Source organism: Choloepus didactylus, chromosome 22, assembly GCF_015220235.1.
Source record: "Choloepus didactylus isolate mChoDid1 chromosome 22, mChoDid1.pri, whole genome shotgun sequence".
NCBI lineage: Eukaryota > Metazoa > Chordata > Mammalia > Pilosa > Megalonychidae > Choloepus > Choloepus didactylus.
In genome coordinates, this window is record NC_051328.1 from 24,496,429 (window position 1) to 24,521,927 (window position 25,499).

The window sequence follows — 25,499 nt, forward strand, 5'->3', positions numbered from 1 at the left end:
AGAGCATCCTGTTATATGTTCATGTGGGGTGGGGTGAGGGTACTTCAGATTTGGTGTCTTGGAAGGTCTTGCCAAGCAGGAGGTGCTGTTTACACTGAGACCTGAAGGATGAGCACCCAAGTGATGAAAGAGCCAATTCCCAAGATGGGGCAGCTTAGTGGAGAAACAGATCAGGGGGAAGAAATCAAGGGTCCCTTTAGGGATATACTGATGAGAGGACATATACAAATATAGAAAAATAACAACTGGAGGCAGAGTGAGAATCCTTGGGGCCTACAAAGAGGTTGAGCAGGAAAGGAGACGGCTGTGGGCTGACCCCGAGGCCTGCCCCTTGGAAGTCAGGATGTGTGTGGACTGCACCCTCCCTGGAGATTACGCCAAGTGCTGGCAAGCACGCTGGCCCCGGGCCTGCCCGCCTGCTCCCGGGGTGCCTTCCAGCATTTATTGGGACTTCTGCCATGTCCCAGGTCCTCCCCTTACAAAGGCAAGGAGGGTCAGGGACAGGAAGTGTCCTCTGAACACCAGATGTGACACATAACCTTAAACAGGCAGGAGCTCTAGACTGATCGCTGCAGTTGCCACAGGGAGAAATTTGGGCTTGCCGGCCATGAAGAGTTCAAAATCTACTTAGAAAAGCACCAAGGCCCATGATTAATATGTGTGCTGCCCCAGGGCATCAAGAGGGAAAAGCAGGCCCAACATCCTGGCTGGAACCACGTCAAGAAAGCGCAGGGAACACTGAGTCTGCAGCCAGCACTCTGCTCCTACCCCAGGGGGTCTTTGCGGCACCTCTGCCATGGCATCAGCTAGAGCCCACCTACAGGGTGCTTCGATCCCACACAACTTGGCACAACACTGTATTTTCTTCCACAGAGGTCTCTCCCCTCTGGCTCTTTGCCCAGCCAGTTGCCCACAGACTGGAAAACAAAGGCCCGCAGCCTTCCCCGGAGACCTGGGCTTAAGGGATGGGCCTTGGGCAGGCTGGGCGGATGCTCTCTTGATTTTTTTTCCAAGTGCAGAGAATGTGACAGCCAATTCCTGTTGGAAGTGGCTTTTGTTTTCTTTGGAGCACCAAGCACTTTTCCTTTCTCGTGATTGTTTCAGCTCAGGTCATGTTTAAGATGGAGATGATTTGCTAACCTAATTGCATGCCTTCCCAATCCGTGGTTCTTAACCTTTTGAGGCACGTATCCTAATGCAACTGTTAAAACTAGGGATTCTCTCCCTAAAATACACACATACATGTAGATATCCAAAATTGAACATTTAATATCAATCCTAGCCAGCTAAGATTCTCTGGGTTAAGTAGGGTGAGTCCTTCCCACCCCCACCCCTCCAGCTCTCTTTTCAGTCTGGAGTTTAAAATTCCCTTTCTTTGGCACTTCTCACGGGCCAGCTTTTCTTGCCTGGCTCCTGCTTGAATTAATCCCATGTGTCCAGCCCTCGGCAGAGCAGGGGCCCTTGGTGGCTTCAGGCTGCCTCCAGCCCAGTACAGTTCCGATTTTTCAGGCAGCAGAATATTCCAGTGGGACTGGTAAAACCTTTTTGTCATCCGTGCATCTCTGTTATGGAGGGGCCAGGCAGCAGGAGTCTCGGCAAATTCAAGGAGAGGCGGCACAGCTTTGGACGAGACGCTGGGGAGACAGGCGGTGTCTGGTTTTGTTAAATTCCAGGAGCAAACCACTTTGCCAAAAATGCCAAAAATAAAAGAACTGTCTAGACACTTGCACATTCGAACCTCCAATATGAAGAAAGGACCATCCTGAAGATCATTTATTTCTGCTTAAATGATGAAACAAAGGGGCCATTTATTTTAAAATATGCTGTGCCCACTGTGTGCCAGGCACTGTTCTAGGCACCGGGACTACCAGATCCTTTTAGGCAGTGGCAAGTGCAAGAATAAAAATAAAATAGGGTAAGGTGATCAATGTGATGGTGGCAGAGACAGGATCAGAAAAGATGTCTCTGAGAAGGCGACATTTCTGCTGGGACACGAAATACTGAAAAGGAGGCCGCCATGTGGAGGAGGAGGTATCCAGGCAGAGGGGCAGCTGCTGCAAGGACCCTGAGGTTGGAATAAGTCGGCCTGCTTGAGGGACAGAAAAGCTCGTGTGAATGGCACAGAGAGAGGGAGCCGGGAGTGAGGAGGGGAGGTGGGAGAGAGAGGCAGAGGCTGAACCATCTGGCTCTGCAGACCCTGGGAAGGAGTTGGGATTTTACCGTAAGTGTGCTGGAAAGATAAGGGAGAGTGCAGAGCAGGGGACTGGTGTGGTCTGATTTGCATTTTTCAGAAGTGGCCACCGTGGAGAGAAGTGTATCATGGGTGAGCAGGAGTGGAACTGGGGGCAGTGGTCCCAGCGAGTGGGAGATGATGGTGTGGCTCTTGACGGTGGTGGTACAGATAGAGAATGGTGGACTGTGCTATTGCAAATGTTTTCCAGATGAATACACTCGGTGCAGACAATCCCTTCTCCCTGTACTTAACATGTTACAAATGTTAAGACCCCATAGAAACTCTCATTTAGTATGTTTTAGAAGGGCCAGATTTATGGTGCTCTTTCCAGTCTGTAGTTTACAGTCCCTTCACTTCTGAGAAAACATAAACAAAGATACAAATCCTCCTTAGGAGAAAGTTGGTTGGCTGTTCTTGTCTCTGCAGAATGTGAATCTCCTTGGCAGGCAGGAGGAGGGAAGGAGGGAAGGAATGCTATATGTATTAAGTGCCAACTGCATACCTTGGTCTCCTGTAATCCCAAATTAACCCTGTGAGAGTCACATTATTAGCCTCATTTCTTGAGATGAGGAAACAGAAGTTCAGAGAGGGTAGGTAAATTGTCCGAGGTCACATAGCTAACAAGTGACAGAGCTGGGATCCAAATCCAGGTCTGTTTGATTCCAAAATCCAGGCTCTTTTCACATCATCCCCAGACTGGTGGAACCAGTTCAGCACCTTGAGGAGGCTTTAATTACGCTGAGGTTCCCAGAGTTTTAGCTACTTCTTGGATGAACACTGGGTCTCCTTTGGGGGCTATTGACTTTTTCAGACCCTGAGGGTGTGTTGAGTGCAGTGATGTCCAAAAGTACCTTTTTAAGATGTTTCCTAATGGTAAGAAGATTTAATGATGCCAAAGAAACTAACGAAGAAAGAGGGAGTTCAGGTCCTGACATAAGTAGGCTTGTTAACCAGTAATAAATCAGTTAGGGCTAATTGGAAGATAGAACCTATGCCTTCCGTCTTTACTTTAAAAAAAAACCAAACAAACAAGCACATAAGGAAGCATTTATTTGAGATTTAACATGAAATAACAAATGAAATTTGTATAAACACAAGTCCACATCAAGTCATAACACAGCTAGTGAAGGACAAAGTAAAATCAAAGAAATTGGCAGCTCTATCAGTTGGACCCAGTTGTTTTTGTACATTAGAAAGTCTTTTTACAAAATAGTCATCTTAGATCAACAGAAGACCAGTTTTCAACATCTTCCTGCAAGATGAGTTACTTTCACATCTCCGCCTCTGTTCCACAATGGCCTCCTTTAGTATGGCTGGTAATTGTTTTGGTGATTGCCACCCCCTTGGCAGGACTTGCCATCTATGCTCTGTTGGCCACAGCATGCTTATCCCTGCCCATGTCCATCGTTCCCATGGTTATTCCCAGTAGAATCATATCTGCCATAGCCACCATCATTTTGCTCTCCACCATAGGAGTATTGTAATTTCCATATCCTTTTTTGGCCCTGACCCACGACCCTGAGTACCAACTCGTCCACCAGCTGCAGCCCCTCTTCCTCCTTTCTATTGTTGCTGGTGCTGCCTATATACTTCTTTGGGTTGTGTAACGTTGATTTCGCGCTTGCCAGAACCACTTTGATGATACCTGCTTTCTAATAGTTTCTTTACTGGCTCTTCATCTTGTATATGTGATAAAACAAAATCCTCTTCTTGCATTTGTTTTTGTATCCATGAGTAGTTCAATATTTTCAATCTCTCAAATGCTCCAAAATATTCTTTAATTTGTTCTTCAGAAGGATCTGGGCTCAATTCACCCACAAATACGTTTTTGAGGGGTTCTTTCCCTTGTACAGCTTTGGCCCTTTTGAGGTTGGTGCCATCCAGTTTGTGTTCTTCCCTTTCCAAAACCTTACCAACACTGGCAGCATCTTTGCAAAGCACAGATTCAAATCCTCTTGACCTTTCAGTGACTGGATCTGTTTTAATTGTACAGTCTACAACCTCTCCGAATTGAGACAAATATTCAGTCAGATCTTTCTTGCTTGTATCCTAGCTCAAGCCTCCAATAAACATTTTACAGTCATCCTGCTGATTCTTACTAGCGTTGATCTTGGATCCCTGGGCAAATTCCTCTGTAGTGCTGTACTCATTCGTGTCCTCCCTGGCGGTGGAGCTGTCCCCGGGGGCTGCTGGCGCGCCACAACAGCACAGCGTTGTGTGGAGCTGGATTTTAAATGGCAGCGGAAGAGAACTTGACTTATTTTAAATGAGAGACCAATGGTGTGTCGTGGAGGAGCACTTAGGGACAAAAAACCTAAAGACAAAGCAATTCTATGCTGTCCCAACCTGTCCCTGCTGCTCTGGGGAGCGTTCATGTTTCCAGCAAGCCACCTGGCCTGTCCCTCCAGCAGCCACAGCACCACGTGGTCACCCAGGGCTCCTCCAGGTTTCGGGCTTTTCAGAGCAACCCAGAAGGGAGTAGGCCTGGCAGGTTCCACCCGGCCTGGATGGCCAGGACTGTCCTGGAGAAAGGCTGAGGCAGCATTCCCAGTGACTGCACGTAGGAAAAGCCAGTCCATCGAGTGTAATCACTGGCTAATCACGCCCAGGGTTACAAAGAAGAACGTGACACTGTGTTCCTCTCTTTGGCACATAGGGCCTTTTGGCTGTCTGGTGGGTGTGCACCGCACCATTAGACTGCAAGCTCCTTGGAGGGAGAAATGCATCTTCTTGGGTCTCTCCCCCTCTTAGCCTAGGGCAGGGCCTTGCGTGCAGCTGGCATTCCAACAGTATCTCTGCTTGACATGAATTAACTGGGGCTGACTGACAGATATTGTCTGTGTCTTCCAGGATTTGACGGTTCAGCTGGAGTTATAAGCCCACAAAGTGGAAGCAATAGTTTTGGACTCAGACCTAGTTTCCAGGTGCTGAGCCTTGGTTCCCTCATTTGTAGAATAGAGGTAATGAGGTGCATCGTGGAAGGTGGCTCTAAGGATTAAATGAGATTATTTGTTGTATGTAGCATAGAACCTGGAATACAGCAAACCTCAGAGTGATTACATAACACTTCTACAATAAACATCTTAATATGGTACTTCGTGTTTCAATAGAAGCTTTCAGATTTTTTTGACTGTGATCCAGGATACAGAATACTTTCTACATAAGAACCCTGGAATATATGTGTGGTGTGTACAAGCACATCTTTAAATATAACTGAAATGCAGATTTTATGAAATAATACCCCTACTACGTATGATGAATTCTGGTATTTTCTATTCTATTCAAGTCTATTGGAAAAAATTGCTGAGGGAGCACAGAGGAACTTTTTGGGGCATGAAGAACAGTTTCTTTTCTTTCTTCCTTTTTTTTTATTTTTACATTTTTTATTGTGAAATATAACATATATACAGAAAAGTGATGACTTTCAAAGTATGATTTAACAAGTTGCTGAAGAGCAAATTTTGAAGCATTATATGCTTATATCTTCAGGGGTATCTAGGCAGTGACCACCCTAACCTGTTCATGTTGAAAAGGGGTGTTGGTATTACGGGGAAGAGAAATGCATCTGGTTGATGTTTTTGGAGAGTTTTGGGACTTATCTGGCATCGGAACACTGGTGGATTTAAGTTTCTAAAACATAAACTTAGTGAGTGAAACTTTTATAGAGTCTCAGACAGGGACCTAAGTATTTCGGGACTACTGTCGGTTAGGGCTTGGCATACCATGGCCATTTGTAATATCTAGATGGAGCTTGCGTAAGAGTAACCTCCAGGATAGCCTCTCAACTCGATTTGAAATCTCTTAGCCACTGAAAACTTATTTTGTTATCTTTCTTTTCCCCATTTTGGTCAAAAAGGCATTCTCAATCCCTCACCAGGGCCAGGCTCATTCCTGGGAGTTGTGTCCCATGTTGCCAGGAAGATTCACTCCCCTGGGAGTCATATCCCATGTCGGGGGGAGGGTGATGAATTTATTTGCAGAGTTGGGCTTTGAGAGAGAAAGGCCACATCTGAGAAACAAAAGAGGTTCTTTGGAGGTGACTTCTAGGCATAATTATAGGTAGGCTTAGCCTCCCCTTTTCAGCCATAAGTGATGAATAGTTTCTCTATGTTGCTTGAAGTGGTGGTGTCATGGAGTTTCATTAAAAAAATGTTGATCTCTACACTGAAAAGGGATACATTTATTGCATGTAAATTAGGTATCAATAATATTGCAATCCTCTGAATTAATTTTTATTGAGATACAATTCATTTAACAAAGTTCACCATTTAAACCATTTTAAAGTGCACAAGTTAGGGTTTTTTAGTATATTCACCACTATCTAATTCCAGAACACTTTCATCACCCCAAAAGAACCCATGCCCATTAAGCAGTTGCTCTGCATTCTCCCTCCTCCACAACTCCTGGCAATCACCAATCTAGTATCTGTTTTTGTAGATGTGCCTCTTCTAGAAATTTCTTATAAATGAAATAATACAATATGTGGTCTTTTGTGTCTGGCTTCTTTCACTTAGCATAGTGTTTTTAAGGTTCTTCCATGCTATAGCATGTATCAGTACTTCATTCCTTGTTATGGCCAGTTAATATTCCATTGTCTGAATATACCATGTTCCTTTATCCATTCATTAGTTGATGGATACTTGGGTTGTTTCTGCCTTTTAGCTAATGTGAATAATGCTGCTGTGAACATTCATGTACAATTTTTGTGTAGATATATGTTTTCATTACTCCTGAGTATATATCTAGGAGTGGAATTGTTGAGTTATATGGTAAGTTTATGGTTAACTTTTTGAGGAGCTGCCAGATGGTTCTCCAAAGTGATCACACCATTTTACACTCCCACTAGCTGTGTAGGAAGGTTCCAGTTTCTCCACATCCTCGCCAACACTTGTTATTGTCTGTCTTTTTGATTATAGCCATCCTAATCTCATTGTAGTTTTGAGTTGCATTTCTCTAATGACTAATGATGTTGAGCATTCTTTTCATGTGCTTATTGGCCATGTGTATATCTTCTTTGGAGAAATGTCTATTTAAGTCCTCTGTCCATCTTTAAACTGGATTATTTGTCTTTTCATTGTTGAGTTGTGAGTTCCTTATATATTCAGGATACTAGAACCTTATTAGATATGTGATTTGCAAATATATTCTCCCATTCTGTAAATTATATGTTCACTTTTTATATAGTGTCCTTTTAAGCCTAGAAGTTTTTTGTTTTGATGAGATCTCATTTATCTATTTTTCCTTTGGTTGCTAAGAATCAATTGCCAAATAGAAGGTCATGAAGATTTATACCTATGTTTTCACCTGAGAGTTTTATAGCTTTAGCCCTTATATTTAGGTCTTCAATCCATTTTAAGTTAATTTGTGTATATGACGTGAGGTAGGGGTCCACCTTCATTCTTTTGTATGTGGCTATTCAGTTGTACCAACACTATTTGTTGCAAAGGCTGTTGTTTCCCTGCTGAATTGTCTTCGCACCCTTGTTGAAAATCCTTTAAATTAGTTTTACAACCCACAAATTAGGTCCCAACCTTCCCCTTGCAAAATTCAGATGTAAAAAGCACTTTTACATGTACCAGTTTCCAACTCCCTGTGTAGTAGCATGTGGCAAGCATTTTCCCATTTGGGAGATGAGGACAGGGACTTGTTCAAGGGCACCTGGCAGTAACTGGTGACTCTTTTAAGGAACTGTCTATATGTACTAGATAGAATGGACAATGGACATGTTAGGGCTTTCCATTCCTGAAAACTCCATGTGTTTGGGTGGGGGTCTGAGCAAACCAAAACATTAAATGAGATAAGGCCCAGGAGGAGGAAGGGTCTAGTATTTCTTTCTCTCCCTCACTGAGCTTCCCACTCCCCTGAGTTGTCTTTTATTGGCCACAAACCAGCCCTTTGTTGTTTCAGTCCAATGGGTCTGGTAGAACAGCCTTGGAAGCTAGAGCAGTTACCTGGCTTAGCAGGCAGGGACATGCCCACTCACCAGCCCTGCCAAAGGCTTGACCTGGAATTTCTCTTTTTGCATCTAGGTTCTGGGTGGTGAATTCCAAACGCATCAGAGACATCTGTAGGTGACTCATGCCCCATGTCCCTGTCTCCTCCCCACACCCACCCTACACCCACCCAATCCTCTGGAAATGCTCCTTACTCACTTCCCTTGCCTTACCTTGGAAAGGTGTGGACAGTGAGACACCCAACAAAGGGGGAAGGCAAGAAGTAAAGAAACTGACTCTCCAAGGTCATTGAAGCAAACCCACCCAAGAAACATCCGTTGCTGGCTAACAGGAGATGGGGTCTGGCAGCAGTGGGTGGGATTTACCTATCCCAACTGATGGGTTCTGTAATCATCTGGAATCAGGGGTGTCAAAAGAGATGTGGAGGTGCTATCAGGGGTTGCCTGGAGAGGAAAATTAACTTTTTTTTTTTCCTTTTTTTTTAAGTCTTGGGGCTTTAGAAGCTGTCTTTCCCCAGCCCTCATCAACAGGAAGAAAGTTAGGACTCTGGTGACAGCTCAAGAACCATGCACACTGACAAGGTAAAATGTCTAAGAGATGTTGTTATTGGAAAAAGCACGTTGTGGAGCAAGGTACCTATGATCCTGTTTGTATAATAAACATATGTGTTTGTCCATAATATAGATAAATCTGGGAGGATTCTCACCCAACATATTCTTCAGGGGAAGGAATTTCACTGACTACTACTAGAATTTCTTTACAACTGTATGTATGCTATTTGTGCAATTAAAATGATAAGACACATTTTAAAATTCATTTTTTAATCTATTTTTAAAATAGTTGATATATCCACATGGAAAATCTCCCTCCCATTCTTGTCCCCAACTGCAGAGATCTACCCCACCCCCCCACCCCCAGGTAACAAATATTCCTAATTTCTGATGTATCCTTCCAGAATTTCTTTATGCATATGTAAGTAAATTTGCATAGAGATTCTTAGTACTACTTTTTGAGTGCTATCTCCAGGAAATTAGAATTCAAAATCAATGACCAGATGCAAGAGTTCTGAAGAACTCCCATAATTCAACATATCTATAGTCAGCTGAGGGTCATGAGGTTTAACCTTTGGGAAGGGGCTTTTAAATGTGACAGTAATTGATAAATGCTCATTACAAACAGGTCAAGAAGTTCAATAATAAGAAAACTCACCTCAAATCTCTCCACCCCAAAATAATGACAATTAGCATCAACTGAACATTATTCTAGACCAGTGCCATCCAACAGAACTTTCTGCAATGATGGAAATAATCTCTGGGGTTTCCAGTACTGCAGCCATTCTCATGTGCCTATTGAGCACTTGGAATGTGGCTAATATGAGTGAGAAACTGATTTTTTTTACCTTGTTTTATTTTAATTAATTTTAATTTAAATATATATAGCCATATGTGGCTAATGCCTGGTGCAGTTGACAATGCAGTTCTCTACCTCAGATGTCCTTTCTTTTTGTTCAGCCTTTGCTATGGGTGTGCATGCTCACATTTGGAAGATGCTGTACTTCATTCTATGACATGTTCCTGCTACCTCACAGCTCTTAGTTCTGCAACTCAGTGCGTTTTATCAAATATTTTCTGAGTTCCTATGGGATGTTAAGCACAGGCAGAAACAAAAATGCACAAAAATGTATTTACCCAAGAGAAATGAAAACATATACCCACAAAAAGTCGTGTACAGGAAAGTTCACAGCAACTTTATTCACAATAGCCAAAAACTGGGAACAACCCAAATGTCCAACAACAAGAATGGTTAAACAAATTGTGGTATATGAAGATAACGGAATACTGCTTCAGCAATAAAAAGGAATGACATACTGAAACATACAACAGCATGGATGAATCTCAAATACATTATACTCAATGAAAGAAGCCAGGAAGAAGACTGCATACTGCATGATTTCATTTATTTGAAGATGTAGAACAGGTAAAATAATTTAAGGTGAAAAATATTGGAACAGCGGTTGCCTCTAGATGGACGGGTAGAGGGTACTGAATGAAAAGGGACGGAGATCAGTGGGAGGTAGAAATGTTCTAAATGGGGAGGGAACGCTGTGTTAAGGTGTATCTACTTCTTAAAATTTTATAGCCTAAGCTTTGCATATTTTAATATGTGTGAATTTTACTTGAAACAATGTAAGAATTAGAAATAATAGAATGTAGTGGTGATACCAAGTGGGTAGAAGTATAGATAAAAAAGAATGAGAGAATGCTGATGTATTCAATACTGATACATTAATTGTAACAAATGTACCATAGTAATGTAACATGTTAGTAATAGTAGAACCTGATGCAAGTATATGGCAACTCCTTCTCAATTTTCTGTAAACCTAAAACCGTACTAAAATATAAAGTCTATTTAAAAAAATCTCAAGGAATGTAGTGGCTTGGATGATGAACTCTGGAATTCGTCTCCTGGTTGAAATCTTGCTCTCCCAATAACTGGCTGTGGTGTTATGTAAGGTTATCTCTTGGTGAATCAGTTTCCTCATCTGTAAAGTGGGGATAATCCAGTACCTACCCCACGAGGGCGCTGTGAGGCTTAAATGAGATACTCTATACATAGAGTTCAATGCTTCCCCTTGCACGCTGTAAACGCTATTCCTATGAGTTAGAATAGAATGGTTGAGGGGGTGCATTTTGGAGCCAAGCAGTGTGGATTCAAATCCTGATTCCTCCAGAGTCTATTTATAAAATCTTGGATAAGCCATTTGGATTTGCTGAGCCTCAGTTTCCTTAGGTGTAAGAAGGAATAGACCTACCCCCAAGGATGTTTGGGAGGATTCGGTAAGTTTACTCATTGAAGCCCCAGCACAGGGTCTGCCCGCAGTAAGCACGGGATGGGTGGGAGCTGTAGCAATCAAGTGGGCTTGCGGTGAGAGTCCAGGGGAGGAAGCAAAGGAAACAGCCTGCGAGTCCGAACCTGCCCCCAGGAGGCCACAGCGAGGGGTCTGCTCTGGCTTCTGGGTTGGGTTGCAGCTGGGCCCACGTCACAGTCCTCCCAGGTCCTCTGTGACCTCCTCCCCCATCCCGTGAGGTCCTCCCAGGGCCCTGGCGTTGGAACAAAGCCTCCGTCTGCTGTTTTCCCTGCTGTTCTCTGTCTGAACTCCGATTAGGACCTTATCTCAGCCAGCTTTGCCCTGCTTGGCTGCCTGTCATACGCAATTTCATTCCAGGACATTCGTCCTGCCCTGGTCTGAGTGTCCCTGAGTGTGAGCTTCTGGGACATGGGGCCTGGTCTTAATCGTCCTTGGTTCCCACAGTACTGAGCACCCTGTCTGGGACACAGCAGTTTCTCAGCACATGGCATTGAAGAGAATAAAACGGCTGATAACTAGCTCCCAGGCCTTGATGTGGCTGGATTTCAAAGTACCGAGAAATACCCCACACCACTCCCCTTTCAAAAATACTTTCTCTGTCTGGATTTTCTTTAGCCCCAAATTCTACGATTAGAGCTCCATTGCTTTGGCTTAAGCCAAATAGGAGCCTTGTGCCTGATAAAAATGCAACGTCCTGTATCAGAGTCCTGGCAGGGCACAGACAACATACTCAAAAAGGTTTAAATGAAACAAGAAGAAAAAGAAAGAAAGAAAGAAAAAAAAGAAGATATTAGTGAAAGAATATTTGCAGTGATATGGGCAGGGTTGAAGAAACCAATAGGGATGGAGAGGCACCCGGGAACTTGCCAGACAGGAAGTTATTACCATATTAGGGCAGAAGGCTCCACACTTGCCCAGTGAGATCCCAGCTGTGGAAGGACCACCTTGAGCAGATCTGACACTGTAGAGCACTGCGGCCACTGCCCGGAGACGCGAGGCCAAAGCAGGGAGGAAGCAGGGATGAAATGCCTGGACATGGCTCTCTGCCCACCCTGGGATCTCCTGGCAGTGCCACCCATTGGCCAAACCCAACCAAAGTCAGAGGTGATGCCATCCCCAGGACTCAACCTCCCAGGGGCAGAGCAGGGTTGAAAATGGATCTGGACTGGGGATAGAGGAGTAAATGGAGAATTATGAGCCTTCAGAGGCAGCATATTTCTGTCTTATCAATCATTTACAACTCAGCGTAAATAAATACCTCAGCTCCATTAAGAAGAAGGAGATTGAAAGGAGATTGGGAACCAGGGTCCTGAAGAGTTGGAAAGAAAAGAGTGCCACTAACTGGGAAAAGGGGACCTCCTCCCCTCCCCCCATAAAGACAAACCTTGCCTGCTTTCAGTGGGGGCGCTGGGATTTCCATGTTGGAGGGATCTAAGGATGGCAATTGGATGGAAGGGGAAACTGCTGTTGGGTAGAAAGCATGGGGGTTTTACTTAGATTTGAGTAGCTAGGGGTGGTGCTGATGAAGACCAGGGGCACTAAACCTCTCCCTCATCTCAGGCATCCCTTCCCCTCCCTCTCCCACCTGCCCCACCTCCTAGACCAAGCTTTGTAATTGGAGGACTTCTTGGAGCCTCTAGGGTGCTAATGTGCCCTGTAATCCTGAGTTTCCCAGATGCCATTGACCACAGGAGCCCCCCACTCACCTTCATTGGCTAAACTTTGTGGGTCCTGCATACAGAGATTAGGTACATCTTCTGCAAACCTGGGTTTGGGAAGAAGGAGGAAAAAACAGGATTCAGCAGCTGGCTGGAGCCGCAAGAGTGGCCTTGGGAGGAGTATGGGGTAGAGGAAGGGTATCCTAAGGTGGAATGAGGCTTTCTTGGGGTTGGGAAAGGGTGGGGGTCATTGAGAGCCTTGACACTCAAAGTGACACTCAAAGAGGACCAGAAGTATCAGCATCACCAGCAAACTTGTTGGAAATGAAGAATCTCTGGCCCTACCCAAGACCTACTGAATCAGGATTTGCATTTTCACAAGATCCCCAGGTGACTCCTCTGCATGCTGCAGTTTGAGAAGCGCAGCTCTAGCCCACCCCACTCAGATCAGCCTGACCTGCTCATCCCCCCAGTACACCTGTACTTTCTCCCACCCCCTCACCCCCTCACCCCTACCCCACCATCCACCATCCCCCGCCTCAGAGCTTCTCTTATTCATCCCATAAACCCAGTTTCGGGGGATACAAAAACACACAGAGAGGCACATAGGAAACTTCAACCCAGTGTGGGAAATGCTAAAATAAGGATGCTGTGAGGGGGTGGGGGGTAGATATGGGAAGACTGAAGAAGGGCCCCTAACCTGCGGTGGACAGAACTCAGGGAAAGCTTCTTGAGACTGTGCCCCTCTCCCTCTCCACTTGCCCAAATCTTCCTTCCTTTACCCTAACCTGAGCCTCATATCAGCACCACTCAGCTTAAAATCATCCTCCTCTGATTACTTCACTATTTGCATGCTCAGGTTTCATCTCATTAACTAGATTCTGTTCCTCTTATTTCCTCCCATTCTAACACATACTAGGACCTGAATTCTAAATATGAGAACATGAATGAATGAATGAATGAATGATATGGTACAGATGACAAGTGCTGTAAGTAATTGTGAGACCCTCTCCAGTTTCTTATCATCTATCAATCTGCTTTTCAGACTCCCTTAGCCATCTCATCCTGTCTATGGTTTTTGAAATATGAGGGTTTGTTTCCTCATTTATTGGTTCTTTAGAAGCAGCATGTCAAGCAAGCTAGAAGGCCTAGCGTACAAAAGTGGTTTAAAGCCCAGAGACTCAAGCCATATGCCTGGGTTCAAACCCTGACTTCGTGATCTCCTAGGACAGTAAACTTTGCTTAACCTCTCTACACCTCAGTTTCTGCTTCTGCCAAATGGGGATAATCATTGTACCATCCTCATAGGGTTTCTGGAAGGATTACACGAGCTGCTATCTGTAAAGTACCCAGAACAGTGCCAGGCACTTGGTTAATGCTATGAATGTGTTGCTGTTCTCGAAAACTTGCTACGTGCTAGGGCTGTGATTCATTCGCTGGATCTCAGGTAATCAGGAATCTGCGAATGGTGAGCTGCGGGAGGCTGATCTTGCCCACACACATCAGAGAGCTGAGTCAGAGCTGGAGGAGAGAGGTCTTTGTCTCCAGGGGAAGGCTAGGCTGTGGGCTTGCCCAAGGCCATCACAGTCTAGAAACCACGTTCACGGGAACCAGAAAGACCTTCTCCTGTTTTTCTCTTCCAGGCTTTGTGATTGATTCTGTTATCAAGGATCTCTCTGACCTCCTCCTCTTTGAAGTTCCTGGGGCTGGTGCCCTTTCAGATTCATCTCGCTGCTAATTAGAAGTCAGTGGATTGGCTTTAGCAGGCCGATGGTGATGCACAGGCTTGGCTGGCATTGAAACTATTTTGTAGAATTCGTATTTCATCAGTCCTGAAGGCTGAAGGGCCAATGTGTTGCACGTGGGCCTCCTCTGGGCCTTGATCAGATCTGTTTCTTCTAAGGCAGCGGAGTGCACACCTGCCTCCTACCGATCCAGTGGAACGAGAATCAGTGTGTGCACCTTGACACCTGAGACAAGAGGCGGCAGCAGCAAGGGGATTCCTTGCCTTGGACTGGCTCAAAGATATTTGGCTAACTCTGTGGTTCTGAGATGTTCACTTGGGTGTTGCAATCAGGCCACCTCTGAGCTGGAGGGACTGGGAGATTTTTCTGACTTTTGGCCCAGGGCCCAACTTGCAGAAGGACATATTCAATCTTAGGAGACAAGGGGATCGGCAGTACCACTCCCCAGCCTGAGACCTCATGGAGGAGCTGTTACAAGACGTCCTTGAGACCAGAGGTAAGAAATGGAGCAAGCTGATGGCTGCTTTCAGGGGTTGATTATGGAGTCACAGGGACAGTGCAAGGTTTTGGTAATGCTGGGGCTCCTAACAGCTGCCAGGAGGTGTCATCAAGGCAGACAGTTGTCACGTCTAGCCCCCAGTGACGGCTTCCCACATGGGTAGTTGACAGCCATCTGATCTCTAGTCCTTCTATTTACCATTCCATATTCCATAAAGGAAGGTTGACTCCACCATCTCTCCCATCCTGACAGTCAACCTTCCGTTTCCTTTTCTTTTTTTAAATGTTTTATTTTGGAATAGTTGCAAACTTACAGAAAAGCTACAAACATAGTATAAAGAATTCCCATATACCCTTTATTCAGATTCACCAATTGTTAACATTTTGCTGCATTTGTTTCTCCCCCATATATACATATACATATATATGTACACACATAAATATGGATGCATATAGATACTTTTTTACTACTTGAAAATGAACTATAGACTTAAAGCACATTACCTCTTAATACTTCAGTGTGTATTTCCTAAGAACAGAGTTTTGTTACAAAACCAGTGTAGTCATAAAATTCAAAAAATTTAACATCAATGCAATCTTATTATCTATTCTATAGTTTGTAATTCCAATTTCACCAATTTCCAATAATGTCCTTTATAGTAGTTTTTTCCAGTCCAGAATATAATCCAGGATAAACTTTACATTTAGTTGCCAGGTATCTTTAGCCTCCTTTAATCTAGAAAAGTTCCTCAGCCTTTCTTTATCCATCTCCTTGAGATTTTTCTGAATGAAAATAAATCAGAAAGCATTCTTGTGGCTATGACTTCTCTAAATGCTAACTTTAAAAAATAGCCTTTTCAGTTCCTTTCCTTGCCATGAAGCCACAGAACAGGTGGATTTGACAACAATCTATTTTGGTCACGCTTGGGAATTTTTGGCTTATCCATGTACACTAGTCTCAAATGATCCTGGGGTTTGCTCTTGGGTACACAGTAGATGCTTAATAAGAACTTGTTGATTTGCCAGGAAAGAAAGCAGATTTGATTCCTGGATTAAAGAACCCAAGTAACGATTCCAGGAAGGATTTGGATTTGCTAATGTAGAGGGAGAGACAAAAGCTTGGCTCTTCCATAGGTGAATCCTAGCGGGCCTTAATCCAAGGACAGCTTCCAGGCTTGGAGTTCTTTATCTTACTTCTCTTACGTAATACATTAAGACTCTCTCTCTCCTCAAATTTCAAGCAGGAAAGTCAGGGAAGCTCTACAGTAGATTGTTAAATCCACCATGTGGAGAAAGCAAACAACAAACATTTGATGTATTTTCTGACCTCCTGTCTGGGGTCTGTGAATTTGGACCATCTCCTCAGGAACAACAGAGAATCAAGCTTCCAAGTCGATCTGTTTATGGTAGCCAACTCCACCACAGTTCCTAATGATCCTCGCCTGCTGCCAGCTAAGCCCTAGTGTAGACTCCTCCCTTAGTGAATCAGGCTGGCCTACGTGAACATAGAATAGGGTGAAAATGACAGAAGGGTGACTTCCAAGGCTAAGCCATGAGAGATGATGATGCAGCTTCCTCCTTGGTCCTTGGCCAGCTTGCTCTGGAGGAAGCCAGCCACTCGGAAGACACTCAGGCATCCCTGTGAAGAAGCCATTTAGAGAGGAACTGAGACCCTCAACCAACACCCAGCACCAATTTACCAGCCATGTGAGTGAGCCACCTTGGAAATAACTCTCCCGGTTCCTGCCAAGCTTCCAGATGACCGCTGCTCTAGCCTCCATCTGACTGCAACCTCATGAGAGACCTGGAGGCCGAACATCGTATTCAAGGTGCTCCCAAATTCCTGACCCACAGAAACTGTGAGAGATAGTAAATGATAGTTGTTATTTTAAGTCATGAAGTTGTGGGGTAATTTTCTATGTAGCAATAGGTAGTTGATACATTATTACATTCAAAAATGTAAAGAGCCATATGACCCAGCAGTTCCATTCCTAGATAAATACACAAAGAAATGAAAACATGTCTACTCAAAAACTTGGACATGAATGTCCATAGAAACCTTATTCATAATAGCCAGAACTTGGAAACAATCCAAATGCCCATCCACTGATGAATGGATAAACAAAATATGATATTTCCAGGGAATAGAATATTGTTTGGACGTAACAGAGAATGAAGTAATGATTCATGCTACAACATGGATGAACCTTGAAAACATTATGGTGAGTAAAAGAAGACAGACACAAAAAAACCACATATTGTATGATCCCATTTATATGAAACGACCAGAATAGACATATTCTATAGAGATGGAAAGTGAATTAGTGGTTGCCTAGGATTGAGGGGAATGGGGGGAATGAGGGGTGACTGTTAAAGGATACATGGCATTTTTTTGGAGTAAGAAAATGTTCTAAAATCAAATGCAGTGATGGTTGCACAACTCTGGGAATATACTAAAAGTTGTGGAATTCTACACTTTAAATGGGTAAATTGTATACTATGTGAATTATATCTCAATGAAATTGTTACCAAAAAAAAAAAAAAAAAAAAAGACACAAGACTATCTATGGCACCATGTAAGAGTTTTCTCCCTGTTCTTTTTGATTAAGATAATTTAGTGTCTATATTGAAAGGTGCACGGAGAAGGTCCTAGGACACTTACCTGGCTACAAGAAGGAAAGGAACTGCTGGAATTGAAAAGGAGCAACAGAAGGAAATTATCGTCTGCTAAAATAATTAAAGAATAATTTTAACCTATGAAATACAATACAATCAGAATCACGAATGGTAATCTTGACACGATTAGATTTGGAGGAGGAAATTAATAATAGAACCTGGATTTCTAATTAATTCCTGGTGAGAATGTGATGCTTCTATGCCCTAAAAGTGGCAGATGGCCATTGTTAAGAGCAGCCTTGACTCCTCCACCTGCACTTGCTGGTGCTTTAGCCCAGAATGGCTATTCTGAAGCCTCTGAAGTTACAGATTAGAAATAGTGACTGCCTGCCTTTGGCTTATGTATACTGACCAGTTGAGCTCCAAAAGGTTTTGTCATTATTATTTTAAAATAAAATCCTCCTCTTTAAAACTGTACCATAGAAACAATTCCTTATTTTTCAAAATTAACTCATAATTCTAGAGGCTAAGGGTAATCCAGATGGCCTGTAATAATTTAACATAAATAAGGGGGAGTGTTAAGGTGCTGTGTGCCAGTTTGAATGTATTATGTCCCCCAGAAAAAGCCATATTCTTTGATGCAATCTTGTGGGGCAGACATATTAGTGGAGATTAAGTTGGAACATTCGGATTAGGTTGTTTGCATGGAAATGTGCCCCACCCAACTGTAGGTGATAACTCTGATGAGATAATTTTCATGGAGGCGTGGCCCCACCCAATCAGGGTGGGCCTTGATCAGTGGAGCCATATAAATGAGCTGACAAACAGAAGGAACTCAGTGCAGCTGAGAGTGACATTTTGAAGAGGCACTACAGCCAAGAGGGACACTTTGAAGAAAGCACAGGAGCTGCAGATGAGAGACGTTTTGAAGACGGCCATTGAAAGCAGACTCTTGATGTACAGAAGCTGAGAGAGGACAAATATCCCAAGTGCAACTAAGAGTGACAGCTAACAGAGGTTTTCCGGACACCACTGGCCATCCTCCAGTGAAGGTACCCAATTGCTGACGTGTTACCTTGGACACTTTACGGCCTTAAGACTGTAACTGTGTAACCAAATATTCTAGTTTGCTAATGCTGCCGGAATGCAAAACACCAGAGATGGACTGGCTTTTATAAAAGGGGGTTTATTTGGGAAGGCACGTGGCTGGTTACTGCTCCAGAGTTCTGGTTTCAAAATGACTTTCTCCCAGGATGTTCCTCTCTAGGCTGCAGTTCCTCAAAAATGTCACTCTTAGTTGCACTTGGGGTGTTTGTCCTCTCTTAGCTTCTCCAGAGCAAGAGTCTGCTTTCAACAGCCGTTTTCATACTCTCTCTCATCTGCAGCTCCTGTGCTTTCTTCAAAGTTTCCCTCTTGGCTGTAGCTCCTCTTCAAAACATCACTCACAGCTGCACTGAGTTCCCTCTGCCTGTCAGCTTATTTATATGGCTCCAGTGATCAAGGCCCACCCTGAATGGGTGGGGCCATGCCTCCATGGAAATATCTCATCAGAGTTATCACCTAGAGTTGGGTGGGTCACATCTCCATGGAAACACTCAAAGAATTACAATCTAATTAATACTAATAGGTCTGCCCACACAAGATTACATCAAAGATAATGGCATTTGGGGGAACATAATACATTCAAACTGGCACACCAAATAAAAGCCAATCCATCTTGTGTTTTGCATTCTGGCAGCATTAGCAAACTAGAACATGCTGTTTGTTTTTTTAATGACACGGTATTTAAGGTAAACTGTAGCCCTATTTTACAGATGAGGAAAAGTGAGAACCAAGTTCATTTAGTGACTTGCTTATATTGATAAGGGGAATTTGTGTCATAACTGGGATTCTCGATCCAGAGTTCTCACTGTTAATCCACGTTGCCTCCACTGATACACAACAGACTGAATGAAAAAGATTAAATATCTTATGAATGGCTTCCATGCTGACCAGTGGTGCCTTTATTCTACCACAAAGTGTCAGATTGAGTTTAAATTATCCCATCCAATTTAAGCAAAAGTAATACATTAATGTATGTATAAAAAAATTTAACAAAACATACTCAAATTTCCTGTATTTCACAATCTCATGTCTCAGTCTCTTACACTGAAATGAGGAAATTCAGGATCTTTTTTAACTGATGAATTATTAATCTGGGATCCAGAAGTCTGTTAGAATTCCTAGTCATAAAACGGCTACATGAACTGTGCCAACAATTTACCCAAATGTCTCATTTTGCTGTTATTAGTGTCTACAGTAAGATTTTAATTTCTATGCATAAAAAATACATAGTATCCCAAAGTGTGCTAGGGTGGAATTCTTTTGGTGGAGATGAGAGTATAGCAGGGAAAAGTATAAGTAGGTCCATAATGATCTGCTGGCTCAGAAATAGGGTGAGCACTTGTCTCAAGTGCAAAACTTCAGGGGGCATCAAAAAAAAAAAAAAAAAAGTAGTAATCAAGATGAATGCTATTTTTATGCAATATTTTAAAAAGTCAAATTACTGCAAAAACCCCACAACTTTAGAGGATCAAGGTCAACAACAGTCATAAATGATGTCAATAGTATGTACCCTTGATATGACATGATGCAAATGTCACTTTACCTTTATAGTCTTCCTCCCTAAAACCCATAACCCCAGTCTAATCTTGAAAAAAAAAAAAAAATCAGACAAATTCCAGTAGAGAGACATCATTACCCAATGACCAGTATGCCTGAAAACTGTCAATGTCAGCAAACCCAAGGAAGGTCTGAGAAACTGTCAAGAGTCAAGAAGAGCCTCAGAATAAATGGCAACCAAATGAATTAATTTTTATTTTTAAAAATATTTTCATGAAAATATTATTTATCTTGACTGCTGAGGTTTGGGGGCACCCGCTTAAGTTTTGCACTTGAGGCAAGTGCCTCATTCACCTCACCCTGGTCCTGGGCCTGCAGATCTGTAGGAATCCTTCCTAGGTAAAGCTGGAAAGATGCTCCCATACTACCTGCCCCAGGTGTGCCTGGCTCTGGTGAGCTGAGCAATGTGTATCTCAGGAAAAGTTGTCTTTCCCTGGCATCACTGATGAGACAAGGGAGCTTTCGGCTCTCTCTGATTTTTTGTTTTGTTTTTTATTGCGGTAAAATATATATCCCACAGAATTCCCCATTTTAACCATTTTTAAATGAACATTTCAGTGGTATTAATTACATTCACAATCTTGTGCTACCATCACCACCATCCATTACCAAGGCCTTTTTTTTTAAACAAACATGTCAAAGACTTTATTTAACTTATTACTTAGATAAGGTGTTACAATTGTTTCAAAGAGGAATTAAAAACCACACACATACACAGGCCATCAGAAATGCTGAGATGAATTTATAGGTGAACATAAAATCGATCAGAATCTTCTGGACAATAATTGAGTACATCTACACCAGACACAATTTGCATTCCTATGAACAAAATAATTTGCATTACTATCAGTATTCTACAATTTACAGAGTTGTAGTTGTAACCTGGTATGCTATCCCGGATACCCAGTAATCATTTTTGCCCATTTCAAAATCTTTCACAATGTTTCCTGACATCTCCCAAGCTGAAAAATTCTCTTTGATCTTCAAAGAAACACAAGAAGAGCTTCTGAGCATGATGTGGCAGAAGTGCCTTCCCTTCTAGCTCTTTGGTTTTGACCACAGAAGCGTCGCAATAAGATGCAACTTTGTGCTGCCGCTTTGGCTCCAAGGCCTCCCACCTTCAGAAGTCGACCTGTGCCAGATGTCACTACCCTGCCAAGCACAAGAGAAAAGTGTAACTGGAGTGCCAAGGGTAAAAGATGGAATGCCACCAGTCATGGTCAAATGAGGCACCAAAAAATTGTCAACTGAAGATGGCTTCTGAGAAGGAACAACAACTAAACCCAAGAGGGCTGCCGTTGCGACATCCAGTTCTTAAGGATTTCACCGATCAGTCGTGCATTTAATGTTCTGGTTTAAAAAAGAAAGAAACACAAAGTGGCACCAATAAGGCTATGAAATAGCAAGGTCTGGCATCAGAATGTGTAGCCTCCCTGGTCTGTAGCCCTTCCACCCGCGGGACAGGCTCCCCATCCCTTTATTTTTTTTTATTTATTTATTTTTTTTTTAATCATCATTTTATTGAGATATATTCACATACCACGCAGTCATACAAAACAAATTGTACTTTCGTTTGTTTACAGTACCATTACATAGTTGTACATTCATCACCTAAATCAATCCCTGACACCTTCATTAGCACACACACAAAAATAACAAGAATAATAATTAGAGTGAAAAAGAGCAATTGAAGTAAAAAAGAACACTAGGTACCTTTGTTTGTTTGTTTGCTTCCCCTACTTTTCTACACATCCATCCATAAACTAGACAAAGTGGAGTTTGGTCCTTATGGCATTCCCAATCCCACTGTCACCCCTCATAAGCTACATTTTTATACAACTGTCTTCGAGATTCATGGGTTCTGGGTTGTAGTTTAATAGTTTCAGGTATCCACCACCAGCTACCCCAATTCTTTAGAACCTAAAAAAGGTTGTCTAAAGTGTGCGTAAGAGTGCCCACCAGAGTGATCTCTCGGCTCGTTTTGGAATCTCTCTGCCACTGAAGCATATTTCATTTCCTTTCACATCCCCCTTTTGGTCAAGAAGATGTTCTCCATCCCACGATGCCGGGTCTACATTCCTCCCCGGGAGTCATATTCCACGTTGCCAGGGAGATTCACTTCCCTGGGTGTCTGATCCCACGTAGGGGGGAGGGCAGTGATTTCACCTTTCAAGTTGGCTTAGCCAGAGAGAGAGGGCCACATCTGAGCAACAAAGAGGCATTCAGGAGGAGACTCTTAGGCACAAATACAGGGAGGCCTAGCCTCTCCTTTGCAGCAACCGTCTTCCCAAGGGTAAAACTTATGGTAGAGGGCTCAACCCATCAAACCACCAGTCCCCTATGTCTGTGGTCATGTTAGCAACCATGGAGGTGGGGTAGGCGAATACCCCTGCATTCTCCACAGGCTTCTCAAGGGGGCACTACATCTTTTTTTTTTTTTTTTCCTTGTTTGTCTTTTTTATTTTTTTTTTTTTTTTTAACTTTCCCTTCTTTTTTCAAATCAACTGTATGAAAAAAAAAGTTAAAAAGAAAACAAACATACAATAAAAGAACATTTCAAAGAGACCATAGCAAGGGAGTAAGAAAAAGACAACTAACCTAAGATAACTGCTTAACTTCCAACATGTTCCTACTTTACCCCAAGAAAGTTACATAATATAGCAACATTTCAGTGAACTTGTTCCTACTACATCCATCAGAAATTAACAGACCATAGTCATTTCTGGGCATCCCCAGAACGTTAAATAGCTTATCTGTTCTTCTTGGATTATTGTTCCCCCTTCCTTAATTGCTCTCTACTGCTAGTTCCCCTACATTCTACATTATAAACCATTTGTTTTACATTTTTCAAAGTTCACATTAGTGGTAGCATATAATATTTCTCTTTTTGTGCCTGGCTTATTTCGCTCAGCATTATGTCTTCAAGGTTCATCCATGTTGTCATATGTTTCACCAGATCGTTCCTTCTTACTGCCGCGTAGTATTCCATCGTGTGTATATACCACATTTTATTTATCCACTCATCTGTTGAAGGACATTTGGGTTGTTTCCATCTCTTGGCAATTGTGAATAATGCTGCTATGAACATTGGCGTGCAGATATCTGTTCGTGTCACTGCTTTCCGATCTTCCGGGTATATACCGAGGAGTGCAATCGCTGGATCGAATGGTAGGTCTATATCTAGTTTTCTAAGGAACTGCCAGACTGACTTCCAGAGTGGCTGAACCATTATACAGTCCCACCAACAATGAATAAGAGTTCCAATTTCTCCACATCCCCTCCAGCATTTGTAGTTTCCTGTTTGTTTAATGGCAGCCATTCTAACCGGTGTTAGATGGTATCTCATTGTGGTCTTAATTTGCATCTCTCTAATAGCTAGTGAAGCTGAACATTTTTTCATGTGTTTCTTGGCCATTTGTATTTCCTCTTCAGAGAACTGTCTTTTCATATCTTTTGCCCATTTTATAATTGGGCTTTCTGTACTATTGTCATTGAGTTGTAGGATTTCTTTGTATATGCAAGATATCAGTCTTTTGTCAGATACATGGTTTCCAAAAATTTTTTCCCATTGAGTTGGCTGCCTCTTTCCCTTTTTGAGAAATTCCTTTGAGGTGCAGAAACTTCTAAGCTTGAGGAGTTCCCATTTATCTATTTTCTCTTTTGTTGCTTGTGCTTTGGGTGTAAAGTCTAGGAAGTGGCCTCCTAATACAAGGTCTTGAAGATGTTTTCCTACATTATCTTCTAGGAGTTTTATGGTACTTTCTTTTATATTGAGATCTTTGGTCCATTTTGAGTTAATTTTTGTGTAGGGGGTGAGGTAGGGGTCCTCTTTCATTCTTTTGGATATGGATATACAACTCTCCCAGCCCCATTTGTTGAAAAGACCATTATGGCTCAGTTCGGTGACTTTGGGGGCCTTATCAAAGATCAGTCGGCCATAGATCTGAGGGTCTATCTCTGAATTCTCAATTCGATTCCATTGATCTATATGTCTATCTTTGTGCCAGTACCATGCTGTTTTGGCAACTGTGGCTTTATAATAAGCTTCAAAGTCAGGGAGTGTAAGTCCTCCCACTTCGTTTTTCTTTTTTAGAGTGTCTTTAGCAATTCGAGGCATCTTCCCTTTCCAAATAAATTTGATAACTAGCTTTTCCAAGTCTGCAAAGTAGGTTGTTGGAATTTTGATTGGGATTGCATTGAATCTGTAGATGAGTTTGGGTAGAATTGACATCTTAATGACATTTAGCCTTCCTATCCATGAACATGGAATATTTTTCCATCTTTTAAGGTCCCCTTCTATTTCTTTTAGTAGAGTTATGTAGTTTTCTTTGTATAGGTCTTTTACATCTTTGGTTAAGTTGATTCCTAGGTACTTGATTTTTTTAGTTGCTATTGAAAATGGTATCTTTTTCTTGAGTGTCTCTTCAGTTTGTTCATTTCTAGCATATAGAAACATTACTGACTTATGTGCATTAATCTTGTATCCCGCTACTTTGCTAAATTTGTTTATTAGCTCTAGTAGGTGTATCGTTGATTTCTCAGGGTTTTCTAGATATAAGATCATATCATCTGCAAACAATGACAGTTTTACTTCTTCTTTTCCAATTTGGATGCCTTTTATTTCTTTGTCTTGCCGGATTGCCCTGGCTAGCACTTCCAGCACAATGTTGAATAACAGTGGTGACAGCGGGCATCCTTGTCTTGTTCCTGATCTTAGAGGGAAGGCTTTCAGTCTCTCACCATTGAGTACTATGCTGGCTGTGGGTTTTTCATATATGCTCTTTATCATGTTGAGGAAGTTTCCTTCAATTCCTACCTTTTGAAGTGTTTTTATCAAAAAGGGATGTTGGATTTTGTCAAATGCTTTTTCAGCATCTATTGAGATGATCAATTGATTTTTCCCTTTCGAGTTTTTAATGTGTTGTAATACATTGATTGTTTTTCTTATGTTGAACCATCCTTGCATGCCTGGAATGAACCCCACTTGGTCATGGTGTATGATTTTTTTAATGTGTCTTTGGATTCGATTTGCAAGTATTTTGTTGAGGATTTTTGCATCTATATTCATTAGGGAGATTGGCCGGTAGTTTTCCTTTTTTGTAGCATCTTTGCCTGGTTTTGGTATTAGATTGATGTTAGCTTCATAAAATGAGTTAGGTAGTGTTCCATTTTTTTCAATGTTTTGAAAGAGTTTGAGTAAGATTGGTGTCAGTTCTTTCTGGAAAGTTTGGTAGAATTCCCCTGTGAAGCCATCTGGCCCTGGGC

General features: G+C 42.5%; 1 protein-coding gene across 4 annotated transcripts in view; it reads left to right on the top strand.

Annotated features, from left to right (window-relative positions):
- Positions 1-25,499, top strand: part of LOC119518528 (cytochrome b5 type B) — a 179,941-nt gene that overhangs the window by 113,057 nt on the left and 41,385 nt on the right. The window contains exons 4-6 of one of the 4 annotated variants that reach the window (XR_005213797.1): positions 8,674-8,768; positions 8,872-8,952; positions 14,358-14,955. Coding sequence is in view for 1 of the 4 variants with exons in the window: in XM_037815728.1 (XP_037671656.1) it covers positions 8,674-8,768 (95 nt within the window). In the remaining 3 variants the exon portion in view is untranslated. Of the gene's footprint in view, positions 1-8,673; positions 8,769-8,871; positions 8,953-14,357; positions 14,956-16,551; positions 17,025-25,499 lie in introns of those variants that run through there. The other 3 variants (XR_005213796.1, XR_005213795.1, XM_037815728.1) reach the window with 3 other exon arrangements.